Source organism: Lotus japonicus, chromosome 1, assembly GCF_012489685.1.
Source record: "Lotus japonicus ecotype B-129 chromosome 1, LjGifu_v1.2".
NCBI classification, from domain to species: domain Eukaryota; kingdom Viridiplantae; phylum Streptophyta; class Magnoliopsida; order Fabales; family Fabaceae; genus Lotus; species Lotus japonicus.
The window spans coordinates 115,261,041-115,280,026 of NC_080041.1; the positions used below are offsets into that span (position 1 = coordinate 115,261,041).

General features: G+C 36.4%; 3 protein-coding genes across 3 annotated transcripts; 1 reads left to right on the top strand and 2 right to left on the bottom strand.

Annotated features, from left to right (window-relative positions):
* The first annotated feature begins 1,144 nt into the window (after positions 1–1,144).
* On the top strand, positions 1,145–6,504 carry LOC130729547 (disease resistance protein RUN1-like). The gene is made up of 5 exons (XM_057581332.1): positions 1,145–1,799; positions 2,159–3,281; positions 3,457–3,747; positions 3,857–4,002; positions 4,555–6,504. Exons 1-4 carry the CDS (start codon positions 1,180–1,182, stop codon positions 3,971–3,973), a joined length of 2,151 nt encoding a protein of 716 aa, XP_057437315.1. The 5' UTR covers positions 1,145–1,179; the 3' UTR covers positions 3,974–4,002; positions 4,555–6,504.
* Positions 6,505–7,313: 809 nt separating this feature from the next.
* On the bottom strand, positions 7,314–10,732 carry LOC130729548 (PWWP domain-containing protein 3-like). The gene is made up of 2 exons (XM_057581333.1): positions 10,576–10,732; positions 7,314–10,350 (listed from the first exon to the last, which is right to left on the bottom strand). The coding sequence occupies exon 2, from the start codon at positions 10,317–10,319 to the stop codon at positions 7,560–7,562; it is 2,760 nt and encodes a 919-aa protein (XP_057437316.1). The 5' UTR covers positions 10,320–10,350; positions 10,576–10,732; the 3' UTR covers positions 7,314–7,559.
* Positions 10,733–12,357: 1,625 nt separating this feature from the next.
* On the bottom strand, positions 12,358–17,261 carry LOC130729549 (monodehydroascorbate reductase 4, peroxisomal). Its single transcript, XM_057581334.1, has 7 exons — positions 17,018–17,261; positions 16,875–16,926; positions 15,992–16,072; positions 14,977–15,095; positions 14,360–14,579; positions 14,084–14,202; positions 12,358–13,442 (listed from the first exon to the last, which is right to left on the bottom strand). The coding sequence occupies exons 1-7, from the start codon at positions 17,135–17,137 to the stop codon at positions 12,711–12,713; spliced, it is 1,443 nt and encodes a 480-aa protein (XP_057437317.1). The 5' UTR covers positions 17,138–17,261; the 3' UTR covers positions 12,358–12,710.
* Positions 17,262–18,986: the final 1,725 nt, after the last annotated feature.

An 18,986-nucleotide genomic window follows, 5' to 3' on the forward strand; every position in this document is an offset into this window, starting at 1 on the left:
GCTTAAATGTGGTCGGGGTCCCTCACATTATAAAAGGAATCAAGTTAGGTCCCTGGAAATTTTTTCTTTGAAATGTCATCCCTCCAAAAACTTTTTAATCAAAATTGGGTCCAAACTGTGTTTAATCATGATGTGACACGAATTTTGCCCATTCAACATTTCCTAGTGGCTTTCTAATTTATCCTAAGCCACTAAGATTGTACTATTGAATGACTCAGCTAAATTGTTCATAGTGACATCACACTTAGGGTAAAAGGTATTTGCATGCTTACACTAATGAATTGTGGGGATAACCAACAACCATTTATATGAAAGTAATTATTAACTGAGGTGGATAAATAAGAAAGCCACATATAAATGATGAATGAGCTAAATTTGTGTCACATCATGATTAAACACACTTTGGGCTCAATTTTTTTTTGAGAGATGATATTTTAAATATTTTTTTCAAAAACCTAACTTGATTCCTTTTATAATATTAGGGGCCCCAACCATATTTAAGCCTTATTATAATTTACTATATTTTAGTGACTTGTTGCATCCGGCCACACTAAATGGTCCAAAATTACACCACTTTAAAACGAGTGAACACTGCTACCTCCGTTTTTTATGAATTATCCCTGAAGTTTAGCTCAAGTGGTCAGAGTTAGGGAACATAAGGGCTTGGGGGGAAATGAGTAAATGGTACAGGGTTCGAACCCTGAGGAAGACTAATTTACTAATATTTCTAACAACTAACATTGGCCTATCAGAAAAAAAAAATTGTCCACTTAGAATTTTTTTCCTACATATCCTTATATATCTGTCCATTTATAATTTCAAGAGAGTATTAGTTGATGTTTTTCCAAGTAATGCCCTTTAAGGAAAGATAAAATGTATTCTAAATCGTAAAAATGTAAAACATATACTCCTTTCGTTCCTAATTATAAGAGCTAGTTTTAGATTTTTCATGTTCATAAATATAAGACATTTTACAATAATTCAACAAAAAATGTCAGTTATTTAAGAACAGAGGGAGTAATTAGGAACATAGAAGTAATACTTTTCTCGAAATCAACAACACTCTTTAATATATGTGTTTCTCCGCACTTAAATAGGAAGGAAGTAAGGTAGTAGATGTCACCTACCCTTTCACATGGCCAAATGTGACAATTTGAGCACTTGGAGAAGCCAACAACCATGCATTATTTTTATTTTATTTTATGCCAGAAAAAGCCATCACGAAGAGATCAAGTTCTCTTTCTCCTCCTCCCCCTCTTGTTCCATTGTTTTTGTTTGTTCAAATTTCTTTCTTCATTTCTGTTGCATGCATATATGGCTCTGCAACCATTGTCTTCCTCCTCTACCAGACCTAGTGGATTCAAATACGACGTGCTCCTCATCTGTGGGGTTGGGGGGACTGAAGATGAAGAAGATGTCCGTGAATTGACTGACCTTCTCTACGGATACCTTGGTCCCGCGGAACTCCGCACATTCAGATTCACATTCACTGATCACGAAGCAATACTTGAGGAGCTCATTCAAATTTCTAGGATGGCTATCGTTGTCATCTCTAACAACTTTGCATCATCTTCGTATTGCTTAGATAACCTTTCCAATATCCTTGACTACTTCGACGCCAACGGTAGACTCAGACAGCTTCTTCCGGTTTTTCATCACGTGGATCCCGATGATGTAGCCAAGGGTGTGCATCTCAAGAGTTTCAAGGATGACCACGTCGATAGGTTGCAGCTGCAGAAATGGACCCTGGCTTTGCAGCAACTTGCTAACTTGCCTGATCACTTTCATTTCGGACTCGAGTACTGTACCCCTCTTTTCTTATTTTTTCGATTTAGCTAGCTAATAATTCAATTCAATTTTGATGCTATATTAATAAGCTAAAAAATTATTAAAATAAATTGAAAATAAGCTATCTATAAGCATAAGCTAAACTGTTTGCATAAGCTCTCCCAAACACTTGCACAAGCACTTATGCTATCAGATAAACTCAACTAAGCTCTCTCAAACGGGGTCTAAAACTTAAAGGGGAAAGAAATGAACATCATGTTAATTACTTCACTTCACACAAATTTTCTATTTACAACTTGACTATAATTTTAAATACATACACAGATATTACTTGACTTCACACAACTATTGCTCTGCTCTGTCTGTGCAGGGATGAATATTATGGTGGCGAGATATTTGAAAAGGCTCTGGCCAAGGTTATAAGCGACGATTTCAAACCTTTACGAGTTCAGGACAACCTTGTTGGAATGGTGTCCCGAGTTGCAAAAGTAATCAAGCTTTTAGACCTTCAATCTGGTGGCGGAGTCCATATGGTAGGTATCACTGGAATTGTGGGAATAGGAAAAACAACACTTGCTCGGGAAGTTCTAAATTTGATAGCTGACCAATTTGAAGTTGTGTGTTTTCTTCGCAATGTGAGTAATGATATAAACCTATGTAGAATAAGCCGCCGCCACGACCACTATGACAGATTTCTTTATTTTATACCTGGAAAAGATGAGGAATGTGTTCGGTTTATATATTTTTTCGAAGCAATTAAGGATATATGCAGTAGGCTCTGTGAAAAGAAGGTTTTATTGATTGTGGATGATGTTGATAAACTGAAGCAGTTGCAGACTTTGGCAAATATTACTGATTGGTTCAGTCCTGGTAGTAGAATTATCACTACCAGTCGAGACAAACATTTGCTAGTAAGTCATGGCATTGAAAGAATATATGAAGTGAGTGATTTAAATGACGAAGAAGCACTTGATTTATTGACCTGGACTGTTTTCAAGGATAAAATAGCTCCTTCAGAGTGCAAGGAGGGCCTAAATTATGCAGTAACTTTAGCTTCGGGCCTTCCATTGTCTTTGATAGAGCTAGGTTCCCACTTGTGTGAGTTAAGTATGTTAGAATGGAAATATTACTTACGAAGTTGGAAAGAGAGTCCTGATGAAACAATCCAAGCAGTACTAGAATTAAGCTTAGATGGTTTGGTGGCTATGGAGAAAAACATTTTTCTTGACATTGCTTGTTGCTTCAAAGGGTATCCACTGGTTGAGGTTCAACATATACTTCGTGCTCATTATAGAGAGTGTGTGACAGATTACATCAGTGCATTGGTTAGTAAATTTCTCATAAACATCAGTTCAAGTGGTGAGCTAACATTACATGAATGGATGCGGAATATGGGTAAAGAAATTGTTCGGCGAAAATCATCAAGAATGCCTTGTGTAAGTAGTAGGTTATGGATCCTTGAAGACATACGTCAAGTTTTGGAAGATTGTACGGTGAGTAAGATTAACATGAATGATTTGGTTTTCAACTTTAATCCCAATTTATCATTTTGGACTATTATATACACTCGTGTCAAATTTTTCTTCACCCTTAATAATACGTAAAGTATTTAAATATCTAGTTTAAGTCTTACATTTCTTCTGGTTGATTGTGAACTTCTGTTTAAAGGGAACCCACAAAATTAGAACCATATGCCTGGATTTATCCTCAACTGAAGAAGGCACAATAAGCTGGGATGGAAAGGGCTTCAAGAACATGGAAAATCTCAAGACACTTATTATTAAAAATGTTCATTTTTCTGAAGCTCCCAAATATCTCCCGAGTAGTTTGAGAGTATTGGACTGGCAGAGCTATCCTTCACAGTATTTACCTCCTAATTTTTATCCTGGGAATCTTTCTATATGTAAGTTACCCAAGTGTTGCTTTGTGTCATCTGAGATATGTGGCTTGTTGAATAAGGTAAGTGTAATGTGTTCATTTATCTAGTATGGTTATATTAATAAATTCTAAGATTATTCATTGGGATTTTATTTTTTGATTCTTTGTTTCTTTATTTTTTTTCCCGCAGAAGCCTGTGAATTTGGACAATTTGAGTTTTGACAATGGTGAACATTCATCTAATGAGATGGTTTATGTATCTTGTCTTCCAAATTCAAGAGAAATGACTGTTATGGTCTCAGAATAACCAAACTTGGTTGCACATGGAAGTACACAGTAAGATGCAAATTGAGGATAGTGATCAGTTGTGTTGTACATCTCCATAAATTATAATTGAATCTAAGATATATTTGTCAAATTCGAATTGTGATGATTGAGTAAAACCATCTTGTTGCTATTCTCCATTTTGTTAGGAAATAATGGAAGTGTGTATTCATTTATTGAAGACACACTTGAATATGATGTTACTAGTCTCTCTTGTGTTTGACATTTTCTTTCTCACACGAAGTGAGCTCTTTTTATTCTTCAATTTATTTTTCTTTTCTTTATTTTGGAAGTCAATTGAAATCATTCCCCTGTACCTCGTAGCATTCTCTTTGTTTTCCTGATGTGTAAATCTTTTTTCTTTATATTTTTTATAAAATAAATAAGTATTTTATTTCCTGTCTTTCTGGCTTCATGTTCCCCTTTTGAAATTGATACTTGATAGAATTTCTTTTTCTTTTTCTTTTTAAGACATGTATAATAATTTCTAATCTCCCTCGTAGTTTTTAATTTTATGTAATGTGTACTTGACATTCATTTCTTGTGTTACTGTGTGTTTTCTAGAAACCATATGTGGTTCTCTGGCTTTTGCATTATCATGAGATGAATACGGAAAGGGAGCATATGAGGAAGCCATACAGCTTGCATAGTATAAGCATTGCAAGTGAGCTATGTTCTTGTATAGCTCCAGTTATGATAACTGATTCAAATTCTGTAATATTAAGCTGGGTTTGTAACATTTGTTGTGATGGAGTGAAACCACCGTGTTGATATTCTCTCATTTGTTGCGAAATGATTGGAAAACTATGGTTCATTGGAGTTACATTTGCATATGATGCTATTAATCTTATCCTTATTTGTTGTTGTAATTTGTTGGCTTGTCAGATTAGTTCCATATGGTTCTAATTCTACTGTTTCCCACTCTCTTTTTAATGAGTTTCTTGTAGTTTAGTTGGTTTTGCTTTGTTATACTGATATACACATCTTTTTTCTGTCATTTTGTGAGTAAATAAACATTGTATTTAGTTTCCTATTGTTCTGCCTACATGTTTCCTTGTTAATGGTCACAGATCACTCAAACTTGGTTGCTGAAGTAGTTCCTTTTCCCTGTTATAATTTAACTTGAAGGACAATTCTATGGTGAGATGATGTTATCTTCTGGTTCATTTTCATAATAAAATGCACATGTGGAGATTCACACAATGAGATGCAAATTGAGGCTAGTGTACTATATTGTTGGTTGCATAGCTCCGGTAATGATAACTGATTCAAATTCTATAATGTCAAGCAGGGCTTGTAACATTTGTGGTGATAAAGTCAAACCATCTTGCTGCTATTCTCTCTTTTGTTAGGAAAAGATTGGACAGCCATTGTTCATTGGAGTTAAAATTTCATATGATGCTTTTAATCTTATCCTTATTTGTTGCTGTAATTTTTAGACTTCTCGGATAATTCATGACTATTTTGGTTTCTGCTTACTGGGTATTGCTATGCGGTGTATATGCACCGCAAGAGGCTAATTAAGGTAACATTGATCATTCAAGAAAAAGGGTATACATGGCCCTGTTATCTGTGGATCGGCTTCTTGTGGCATATGATTTTTGCTGCAACTTAGTTTCATCACCTACTTTCAGTTTTATACTCCCAAGCATTACCTTGGTGTTATAAATAAATAGTAAATATATCACAAGGAGAGTCCAAGAGGGGGTTCCGGTGGAGGATGTGTTCAATCTGGAGAGCATGTAATGGAGTTCTCCAATTTAGCTAACTTGCTTCATGTGCTGGTTACATGTGTTGAAGCAAGGAAAATATGGTTTGCATCCCCTTTCTCATTACAAATTCCTCCTGATCTTCAAGTGCAGTTTTTCTTTCTGGCTTAAGCAATTTCTGATTTCTAAATATGATTGGGTGCTTGCTCAGATTTTTGCTACTGCCTGGGCAATCTGGTCTCGTAGAAACTAGTGGATTTGTTATTCAGCAAACTCTCCAGGTAGCCCATATGGTTACTGTCATCCCAACGTTGCTTGCTTCAAGGGTCGCTGCTGTTTCTGATTCAGCGCACCTACCTTCTTCATGAATGCCGCCTCCTGCTGGTTCAATCAAAATTAATATTGATGCCTCTGTAGAAGAATAGCTCATACGGGTTTAGGTATGGTAGGAAAGGACCATTCTAGACTATTGTTGACAGCAGATACATATAAATAGAGGAGCTCTTTGGATAGTAATAACTGATACAGCTGAAGCATTAGCACTTCGTTGGGCTATGCAGGTTGCTAAGGACAGCCTTAGCTTCTCAGATTATTCTTATCTGTTTTGGTTTCTGCTTATTGTGTCGCCATTTGGTTTATATGCACCAACAGAGGCTAACTATGACCATGCTTGAAAAGTGTTTGATATGGTCTTGTTATATATGGCAGGAATTCCAGTGACACATATACTGTGTTTTTTACTGCATTTTTGTTTCACAACCAACTGTCAGTTTTGTAATTCCAAGCATCACCTTCATGTTATAAATAGATGGTAAGTCCAAGAGGAGCTTAAATCATTAGATTGTACATCAAAAAGTCATGTTTCCGGAAATACTCTGCTCCTATCACTTCTTTTACCTTGTATCTTTTGTAGACAATCTGTATCAACGCTTTGCAGCTTAATTTCACTGCTGTTGAGTTGCTACATTGTGCATGAATTGAACCATGCACAGAATCCTTTTGTGGCTCGAAGACCTTCTATTTTAAATGGGTATTAATCATTGCTGGTAAATTGATTTTGCATTAGTTGTTGCAAAATAAAAACCCATTTAGTTTCTTTAAGTAGGGAGTGTTGGTCGACTTCATCAAGATTAGTAAATTTTGGATCCACTCACCCCTCCAATAAAAAGCATTAGCAAATTTTGGACGTGGGAATGGGTTCCATGGAAAGGAGGTGGAGGCGTTAAACGATGGGGTCTTTGAGTTGAACTGCTTTGTTATACGTGGAAATTAAGTATGTTAAACCACTTTTACATTTAAAAAACAAACAGAATTTTTTTTCAAAAACCAAATGCATAATTAATTGCCGGAAAGTTACTAAAAAAGTGTTCCGAGAATATGAATCCTGGAGAGCAAATCCAACAATAACATTATAGATATTTACAACATTAAAATGAAGCCTGAAATTGGATGATGGGGTTGCCAAATTGAACACTCATAAGTTTTGGGAGTTGAATTTCCTACCTCCATCACTCAATCAAGAGTCTGCTACTGTAGAATTAAAGTATTTTAGACAAGTTTTTGTATTAAAAAACAAAAACTATATTTTTTATCCTTAAAAGCTGTTTTCACCACTTCTCATAAGAACATGATGATATAAAAGGATGTGGCTTTCTCTATACAGACTATGCATGCAACAAGTTTCATATCCTATACGACAAACTCATCAGAGTAATTTTACCACTAATACAAAGCTAGGCACAAAAATGAAAAAAACAAATTTAACCCCAAATAGAACAGATCAATAAAAAGGAAATGACATCATAAATCTATCCTGCTTATTACTTGATACATACATAACTGCCAGTATTCCTGTGTTAGCTATGACGAAGAAGATTCGACCATTTTGCTCACATCCTGCAAAAGCCCTTTCATCTCGCTCTCTAGTTTTGCCTTCGTATCCAGTGATTTAAAATCGGACGCTTCCAGCATTGAGGTGAGACCCTGAAGTTTCTGCTTGATGTAGTTCAGTTTGGATGCTTCACTACCTGGTGACAATGAAGAAGATGGCTTGGCTGGAGTCTTGTCTTTCTTCTTAGTTGAAGAAGCTTTGATCTTAGATATTTCACCATTTGCTACAGAATTGGATCCAGCAGGATGATACTGGAGTCTGAAACTGACTTTAGAAGATCCAAAGGGGTTCGTGTTCTGTGAATGGCTCAAGGCCTTTTCAGCATCCGAAGCTTTCAGGAAGAACACTCTACCAGTGTAGATAGTAGATAACATGGCTGTTTCTGATTCATTCAGTGCTCCAAACTTACTATAAAGTGTGATAAGATCAGCCTTTGAAGGAAGAGAAGTTCCCAACCCAAATGAGATAAACAGGGCAGCAGCAGCAGCTGAAGAATTTTCGCTAGTCCCCTTCCTGACAGTCTTTGCTACAGCAGCTTGCTTCTCTTCAGCCATGCCCGAAGTCGTCATATTCTTCATTCTTCTCTTCTTTGGCACGGAATCATTAATAGGTGATTTATGATCAGTTTGGTTTTGATCTTCACTCAAAATCCCAAGATCAGGTTCTGGCTTCTTTCTCTTCTTGCCAGGTTGATGCTTTTTGTATATTTTGTAGTATGATCCTTCCCTGTATAATGAGCTTCTATAGATAAAAATGAAGTCCACAAGTTTTTCAAGAGAATTGATGTCTCTAAGAGTCAGTGGACTCATAGCTGCATAGCGAACTTCAGTCAGAACATCCCAGGAAGTAACTTGGACTTTTGTTGTATCAATAGTCTTGTTCTCATCACCTTCCGGTGTTCGGTAATTTGTGCTATCAGGAAGGTCATGTTCAATGGCTAGTTCCTTGGAAGAATTCTCCTGAAATGTCTCACCGTTACTATTCAAAAGAACAGGGGACTTGGAAAGCTGTTCAGAATCACTGGTCACTGGCTGTGATATTTGGGCTTTTACAGAAACTTTAGGCGATTCTGTTTCTTTGTCTTCTTTCCTCTGGTCTCTGGTTGGAATAGCAAAGGAAGGGGACAAGTACTTACTTTTCTTCATTCCTCTTGACATAGAACTCTTCTCATTTTGTTCTTTTGACTTCCCTTCTTCATCAGTTTGCTTTTTGCTCCCACTACTAACGTTTTCATTACAAGATTTTTTCTTCTTTTTCAACTGTGACAATGTTTCCTTGTCACTACTCTCCTCCTTGCCATCACTGCCATCGTTTTTAGCACTTGCCATGTTAATGTCAGTACTTGTAGGCAACCCTTTTCTCTTCTGCACTGGTTTAGATGCCACTGAGTCCTCAGTTGCATTTCCCTCCTTATTTTTGGTATTAACATCTTTGTCCGCCCCCAGAATTTCAGCAATGCTTTTTTGCTTAATTCTATGATTCAACCTCTTTCGGGGAATCCCATGAGAATGATCTAACTCACCTGATTTTGGGCTACCTGGCAAGATAAAATAGTCATCTTCAAAAGGCCCTTGGGCGGGTGCTTCCACTACACACTTACTGCTGGTAACTACACCCACTGTTTCTTTATCTTCAAGTCCAGGAATAGGCTGAGGCACCTCATAACTAGGTAATTTACATCCTCCTCTTGATAGATTAAAGGCTGATAGCCGAGCCTTTAATATTTCGAGATTCAGAATACTAGAAATGGAAATAATTTTTGCAATTTGTTTCACTCCAGTAAGTAATTCTGCTGGATCAATCAGAACATCTGAAAGCCTCCCAACACCATTTTCAGGTATATGTACTCCTTCCTTGATTCCAGCGTTGCTTGCCAATGACCGAGTACATCCAGACCTAGTTTCCCTGGCAACAGATAAATAACTCATTTTCGAATCCAAAAGCCTTCCAACCTCATTTGCAGCTTCCTGTACAGCATTTACAAAAGCACGGGAGCTATTCTGCCTCACCATATCATCAAAGTTCTCCCGAAACGGCTTCAATTGAGAAGGACGACACCAAGCAAAAGTTCCATCCCCAAAGTAGGCCACAAGGAGTCTATTCTTTTGTCTCAGCTTCAGAGCAAAATCGGACGCATCAGAAGGGTCATAAATCCGGCCAGGCCACCAGGGATGACTCTTAATTTTCCCCCATACAAAATCACCAACAGAAAACTCATATCCTTCATCACCTGAATATTCCATTTCCAGATCCTTGTTCTGACATGAATCTGCAATTGGAACATCTATAGTCACAACCTCCCCATCTTGGTCAGCTTCATCCTCACTTCTCCTGCAATCTTCTCTTCCTCCTCGCATTCCAACGCCAAAAGAACCACCACCACCAGAATTCAACTTCCAAGCACCATCACTCTCACCACCATGTGTAAACATTAGATTCCTACTACTTCTCATTTTCAACAAAGACGAGACCCCATTCATCTCTGAAGCAGCCAAACCATGACAACCATCCACAAATTCTCTCTCCATCAAATCCCTCTGAACCGAAACCTTGGCGTCAAACACTCTTCTCTTAACAACTTCAACAACCCCACCATCACCAAAAACTTGGCCTCCAGCCCCATTTTCTAGGATACCACTTTTCAAAGCACACAAAGCTTCCCTGAGCTCATTCTTGTCATTCTCTGGACAAGGAGAAGAACACCCAGATGGGGCTTTCGACCGGGTCATCAAACAAATTTTTTTCCTCGCTAAAATCAACCTATGCAGCAACAAAAAAACAGGAAAATCAACACATCCTAGGGTTTGGTTTTTCCATGAATGGAAATCACAAGTAAATTGGAACTTAAAATAGTAACTACTATTAATTAAAAAAAAAACAAACTATATAATAAAATTTTATATACACATATATGTATATTCAAAAAAAGCATTCAATTAATCAACAGACATGATAATAATAAAAGATGAAATGAAATAGGAATACCTGAAGAACTAGAAAAGCTAGGGTTTGAAAGAAGTTGAAGGAACTCTGAAATCGAATCTGATCAGATTAACATGGAAGAAGAAGAAGAAGAATTTGATTCTATTACTGTATTAATTTTTATTTATTTATTTATGATTGATAAAAACAGAAGATAAATAAATAAAAAATGAAAACGGAGGAGGATGAAGTAGTCACAGTCAGAGTCACAGAGAAGAAACGAGGTGTGGGAGAGAAAAAGCAAATTCTCGAAGTGAGAAGAGTTTTTGAATTTCTCGTGGGATCGTTGAGCTACTGAAGAGGCGGTGGAAACGGGGAAAGTGAGATGATTAACTCGGCGATATTTTAGATTTCAATAATATCTTATATCGTCACTCGTCAAGGACGAAGTGCCTTCTCGCTACCCTCTGAGGCCACGTAAGTTTTCCAGTTTTTTGGTAATTTAATATTTTTGTTACAATAATTTAATTTAATTTCAAATTTATCAGATTGAAGGGACAAATTAATTAATATAATCTAAATTAATTTTTTCAGAAAAATAAGACGCAATTAAAATTTGAGGTATGGTTTAGGCTTATAGTCCCTCAATTTCGAAATCTGCTGATTTCAAAAAAAAAAAATTAAAATAGTAAGTTTGATGATTTATTTTAAGAATAACTTTTATACGTGTAAAAAGTGTAAAGTCTTTTTCATACAATCCACCTATCAGACTTCAATGATATAATCATTTTTTATTTAATTTAATTAGTTGATACAACATATCCTTAAAATATGATTGATTGACTGTATCATAAACTTTACATTGTCATTACATGTGCATTTTTCAAATTTATTTCATATTTTAGAATTAATTTTGTTAAGAAAAATACGGATATGACTGATTGAAGTTCAAATGAGCATCACCACATATTGTTCTGATGTTAAACTTGTTGTAATTTCACTCACTCAAGATATAAAAAAAAAAGGTGTTTGATCAAAGACACTAAATAGATGATGGGTAATTTGGTGGGCTTAAAAAAATTCACCATTAGTTACCCGCGATCATAGTCTTTATTAATTTCAAAAAATTGAAATGAACCACAACGATAATTTGACTGTATACTGCAGACGGTTTTGACCGTCATTAATCTATGATTATCTTGAAAAAGTTGTTGGTAACTCTCTTTAGTTTTAAATGTCGCAAAATGCTCTTTTACTACATGTAAAAATTTTATTTGTATGGATGAAACTATCATAATAGTAACAATGTAACATTTTTATTCGCAACACAATGAGTGAATTAACATAGGTAAATTACTGACAAAAAAATATGTATGTAAGTCACAATTGGCAATTATTGATGGATTTTTCTAATTATCGACGACTTCATCGTTTTTCTTGTAGTGAATATCTTCCCTCACTTACTCTATGTCATCACAATTCTTAATTTGATGACTAATTTTTTCACCAGAGAATGAAAACCCACACATAAACGCTTCAAATGAGGCGATTGGCGACTTACAATAAAATTGTCACATCAACATCCTACATTTAAAAACTACCTCATTTCATTATATTATTTTTTTTTTTTTGATAAAAATTGCTCTTTTCAAGATACCTCTTTTTACCAAATTATTTTGATGGCCTACCTAGCGGTGAGCATTATTTATTTAAAAAAGTGGAACTTTCATGTGCAAACTCTGCACCAGTTTAAATTGGTGGAAAAAGAAATCACAGCAATTTGAGACTGACAAATTAATCAATCATCCTTGTAGCAAACACTAGATATTAGACCGAGGAGTCAAATACTAGGAATCTCTGGATAGCACAGTGAGCATGAGGTTATGCTTTGAATAGGAAAATAGTTCAATATTGTCATGACAATAATGAAGATTATTTACCTGTTCAGAAAAGAAAATCTTAGACAATACATATAACACATGTAGCAATATCTTCCAAGATTCGTATTTTGCTTGTTTTTGGTACAACCCTGTATGAACAACAGAACTGAAGAATTGTAATCCAGAAAATTGGATCAGATATAATAGCATGTCAAAATATCCTAGGCTTGCTGATCAATGTTACAGCTTGCAAATCTGCCCAAAGTCTGTTGATATCCACCTTAACCATGAATCGGCCATCTAATATTCTCAGAAGTTTCACCATCTACGGCGCTTCTTTCCATAAAAATATGCAAACGCAGCAATTGATGCAGCAAGAATAACTCCGGCTGTTGCGTGCCAAGCATGTAATGGACTTTCCAAAACTAGGCTGGAAGTGCTGCTAATCTCAACTGGGGGTGATGATGCCATTGGTTTCTGACTAACTGTAACCGCAAACCCCAAACCCTGCCTCTCCAGCTCAGCCAAGTCTTCAATTGCTGGCCTTAACCTGGTGGTCTTGGCTACGGCTTCATACTCTTCTTTAGTTCCGCCTTCAAGGAAAGCTCCAACAAGGTGACCCTTACTTATCCAGTATGCTCCAAATGTGCCACCTGAGAAATCTCCATAATAGACAACCTCACCAGCATTATCCCCGAAAAATTGCCAAGACAAAGTGAAGACTCTGGAGTAGAAAAAAGGGAGGTAATCAAAATCCCCTGTTTTTTCAGGTTCCATTATGGCAGAAACAGCATGTCTTGCAGATTTCCGTGCTGAATCAACATGCTCAAGTCTGCGAGTTTCCCCAAATGCTTTGACTGGAAATGCTGCAACGTCGCCGATCGCATAGACTGAGCTGTTGCTTGACTGCAGCATTCCATTAACTTTGATTCCACCTTTCTCCAAAGTAAGTTGACCTTCAAACAGACCTGTGTTCGGACGTATACCAATTCCCACCACAACCATGTCTACAGATATTTTCTTTCCGTCTCTAAGATTTACAGCTATAACCTGTAAAGAGAGCCAGTCAATTGAAGTTATAGGTTCAATTTGTCTGAGGCACGATGCAACAATAGTCAAATTGGGTGCAATTCCTACTAATCATTTTCTTCTAGGAAAAGTTTTCCCCCCACAATGCAATTCCTATATATCAATGCTTACGAGATAGAAATTTGTTAAGAGAGTGAGAAGAGTTTTGCCCCCACAACATAAAAATCCTGGATCTGTCCCTGGGCATAATGGTGTTTGTTGTCAACACTACTAACCAGGAATTTTTCACTTCGAATAATAAATAATAAGACTATCTAGTACTAGTTCAGAGATTACATAATCTTTTCAGAATCAGGAGAATTTGAACTTTCTCAGTTTCATTGGAAGTTTCGGCATGAGCACTGAAAAGTCCAACATCCCATTACATGTATAATAAAGTGATATTGCGCTCTAACTAAAAACAAATTTGAGAAGAGGCATTAGATCAAGGTCTTTAATGGTTTCCTAGAGTTTTCTTTTGTTTTCTTCTATCTCAGTTTATCTAGCTACCCTCGAAATTTTCAGTTCTTATTGTTTAGGCGACCTCTACTGGTCGTCTCCTAATATGAACAAACCATCACAAGCAAGAAAATTCCAAAGAAAAATAGAAAATCTTTAAGTACCTTTCCAGCGGAGTCAAAATCAAATGATGACAGCACAGTTCCCTTAATGAAGTTGACTCCTCTAGATTTATAATAGTCTTCATAGTAGTTTGAAATCTTTGAGGTAAATAAACGAGCCACTGTAAAATAAACAAAAAATATACACCAGTTTAAGTTATTTATTATCCATAAGAGCTACAAGTGGTATTTTTATTTAGATAAGATACCCAAGTAAACATACTCGTTACACATACATTTTGAGTTGAAAGGCAATAAGTTTCAAATTTAAGTACTTACTGCAATGTGGTTCTGGGAAGACCATTGTTACATTTATTTTATTGATCACTAAAGATGCCGCACACTCCATTCCAATGTATCCACCACCAATGACAACAGCGTTCCCTCCAGGACAAGATTCCACAACATTAACAAGCCTATTTGCATCTGCTATGTTTCGTAAATAGCAGACATTTTCTGCATCTGATCCATTCACGCCGAATTCTTCCAGCTTCAAAGCCTACATTTGACATTGCACATATTCTTAATGTATTTCTGTAGAGAAAGCTAATAATCCGCTACTTAGATACATTGGTAAAGTTATACTGAATTATTCCAACAATAATATTCTGTGAGCTCATGATGAAGGGCAGTTGTTTCTTAGGTTAAATATGATGTTCCTACTTCCTAGGACTAGTACTACTAGACAAATAGTTTTTATATCTTTTATGGATAGTGATATAGAATTACAAGATTAAAAACCAATAAAAAAGAAAGTTGCAAGGATTCCCAATAAATTGTTGAAGCTTCTTTCATTTATTCTTTTTAAAAGCATAGGAGGGCAAGGCGTGCACTTTTCCAGGATAAACTGATTATTTTAGGAAGTTAAAGTCTCACAGGGAAATTTGTTTTAATACCCGAGCACCGGTAGCGATGATAAGAATCTTGTAACTTATGGTCTCCCCAGTTGCTGTTAATAATGTCTTACGTTTCACATCAGCAGACTTAACTCCAGTTCCAAGAACTAATTCAATTCCTGAAAAGGAAATAGTAGCAATTATTAGAACTATATGTTCAGGATAGGAAACTCTTTGAATATTTTTTTGGTTACAAGTATCATTAACTGATGAACATATTCAAAAATTTAGAACAGAAAATAACTTCCTGGCAGTATACATGAATATTAATTACCAATAGCGCAATGAACAAAAATCATAGGCTATGACCTCAATATATTTAATTTGGTTGTTTCGACTTTTGACTTCTGATACCTCAACTAATTATTGGAGGCAAATGCAAAAGGTTTATCCTATATTGTCTTCTACTCAGTTTATATAGATGGTTCTGCCACATGAAATGAACTATCCCACAACAACAGCAACAACAACAGCAACAACAACAACAACAACAAAAGCCTTATCCCACTGGGTGAGGTTGGTTATATGGATCACACTGCGCCAAGATAATAAAAGCATGGCCGCATATGATGTTCAGAAGTGAAACTTATCTTCTTCAATTAAAAGCTGATTTGTATACCATCTATGAATAATACCAAATTGCTCCTGGAGTTGACGACCCCATTGGATGTAACTTGTAAGTGGAGATGATCAAACAATGTAATAAATTTAAACCAGATCAGTGGAGATATTATATACCTTTGTGCATAATTTCCACCAATGAACATTTCTACAGGGTGTTGACTAATTTCATTTACCAGTCTTAGATGCTTAAGCTATAAAAGATCACCTCAAAACAGTGTAAAAGTTTTTCCATAATTTCTCATTCATCCTAGATGGCATGAACTAATGAACCAGGTCAAAGAGTAGAAATCAATACTAAGCAGGACAGGCATAACAGCCAAAGAAAGCATTCCGTACATTTCATCTTAAGGGGGAAAAGATTCACATCATGACGTCAAAAAAGTATAATTACCGTGTTCTTTATACCATTTTGGAGTTAGCCTTTCCTCATTTGCACCAACACACGTATGAAAGGATGGAAGTCGAGCAGCACCTGCATAATTCAAAATTATTTTAGCAACCACTCATCACATAAGCCTTGCAAATAAAGGAAAAAAGAAAATATGGAGTGAGAACCATGAGGAATTGAAGCATTAAACTCTCCCATTGCGAGTTCCATCCTAAGCTACTCGTTCAATCCTTGAAATTTTGCATCATAATCATAATCACTCAGGTTTACTCCTCCATAGTCCATACTTCAATATGAGGTTCTTTTGGAAAATTAATTTACAATACCCCACACAGCCCACAGGGAATGAAAAACCAAAAACCACTGTCATTGCTCCTAAAAAGTAAATATAAATTATAAAGAAAACTGCAATGAATTTTGTGCATAGGGTCCCCTAAGTCAGATAATTTGTCTGGGATATTCAAATTTAGAAACTAATATCGTTATCACTTAACAGGAAGCTAATGATTTTCATAAACCTAGGATTTTGGCCACATAATAACCAAACAGGGATAGATATTCAATCAGATAGATGTCCGAATTAGAGCATTAGATTGTTGGCGGATAGCGTAGTGTAGCGGCAAGCCAACAAAACGCTATTTCGAGCGCTATAGCGGAAAATAGCGGTGAATAGTGGAGTAGCGGTGAACCCCCGGGGCGCTACGCTATAGCGCGCTATTAACAAGCCTGGTTGAATCTAAGAAAAATAGAGCATGGTGTGAAGGAAAGGAGTAACTAAGAAAATGAAAAGTTGAAATAGGTTACTTAAAAGGGTAGTTTAATTAGAAATTGAAAACTCAAAATAACCAATTGATAAGGAGGAGAGTGTATAGTGTATAGTGTATACCTTCTGGAAGCAAAAATCCTTTGCTTAATGCAGGTCTTTCATAAGGAGCAACCTGAGACAAATAGAGCAATATCATCAAATTTAAATTTACCTAAACCCCCATTTTCTATTCAATCAGAAGAAAATAGAATGAAAAATCTTACTGGTTCCTCAGAAATGATACAGAGTTCACCATGAGAGATCCCTTTGTTGACGAATTCGAGAGCAGCATAGCCAGCAGCTACACCTCCACCAAGAATCACGTACACGAAGGCTCTTCCCATTTCGAAACGACGCCGAATGAATGATTCTAAATTAATTCTTTCTTATCTGTTTTGATTGATTTTGATTTCAAGTGGTGGTGAATTTTTATTTTTAGGGAGCGCTTTTCTTCCAAGACACTCCCACGAAAATTTGAAGATCACGGAACCGGAACGGGAACGGGAGGGAGGGACCCATCACGATGACGGCGACACCAGGAATCCTGCAAAATTACCGTAATACCCCTTTGTCATATACTATATGCCCAATGGATGTGAGCCACGTGGCATTTTATTGTGTATCTGTCTGGTTTTTCAGCATGGACTTGGTTTGGTTGGGTTGGGTGGGATAGCTTATCTTCACGCTATTCGTTGGAGATTATGATTTATGGAGACAATGAAAAATATGGGCAATGGAATGTGGGTAAGTTTTAGATAAAATTTAAATCACACAAGAAACATCTAGAAAAAAATAATTAATTTCATCTATTTAAATAAAACAACATACTAAATAATAGTAACTTAACCTTTGCCACATAGACAAATGATAATCCTCTCCCCAATCGTGTTTTTTCCTCATCTTTCACAGGGTAGCCCGGAAGTTCTCAAACTTGCGATAGCCTGAGTAGGAGCCTTAAATGGTTGGCCAACTACAGGCATCATTTGCGAGGTCGGATGAATCGCTCTGTTCAGAAGGAGATGAAGGAGCGTCCTCTTGGGGTGGTGCCACTAGCCATACCCCATGTGTCAATCATGTGAATCTCCAACTCAACCTGAGTTAGCGTGTTCTGAAGAAGTGGGGCTTTGTCTCGCTGTCATGGCATGTCCCCACTAGGGAGATGGAAAGAGTTGTTGTGTGGGATCTTGACAAGGCTGGATTGGAGGAGGTAAAGGTCGAGTGCAAGTAGAGTGTAAGAGTTGATTACGTCCTAGTCGGAGGACATGATTACGTCCTCGACGCCCGGTACTCATCTTGGGCCTGCCTCAAGTAGACATTTGTAATAGGGTAATGGTAAAATTAGTCCATGATTTTGTAAGCGAGTTTGATTTTAGTCCCTCAACGGAAAAATAATGTTTAGTGGCGGTCAAAATGACGTTATGTGGCGGTTTTTGAGGATCAAGATGCTCTAGAAACTTGGACTATGCAATGCTCCAACAACTTTTCAAAGGTGTATGAATGCTATATTTTTTTATTAGGTCGAGAACTATATAGAGATTTCCAGGGAAGACTTTTCAATTTTTGATCATTCCTTCAATTCTTGTCAGACCAATTTATCCCTTGTGTTGAAAATGTGACAAGAATAAAATTTGGTTTTAAATTGGAAAAAAAATGCTATTTTAAGGTTCAAGAGAGCATAATCCTTAGTCATCAAATTTCATAACAAGGGGCAAAGATGAGAGAAAAGGTGGAAATAATTGAAAAATTAACCCCTCCCACGAATTTAAAGGAGTTAGGAGTTTTTCAGGTCATATAGGGTTCTACAGACGTTTCATCAAAAAAAATTCAATGCAAAAGATGCTCATTTCAACTTCGATAAAATTCATGGAAGCATTTGAGCTAATAAAAAGGAGTTGGTTATTGTCCTTGTTATAGTAGCACTAGATTGATCTCAACCAATTGAGACCATGTGTGATGCTAGTGACCTATAAGTACTGGTAGTTTTATGTCAGAAGAGAGGAAGAGTGTTGCCTGTGATTCATTATGCTAGCTAGCAAAGTGTTGAATGATGTAAAAAGAAACTATGCAGCAATTGAAAACAAAAGCTCTTGGAAGTTGTATATGCTTTTGAGAAGTTCAAGTCCTGTTTAGTATGACCTAAAGTCAAAGTCTACATTGATCATGCTCCTATAAAATATTTGTTTATGTAGTAAG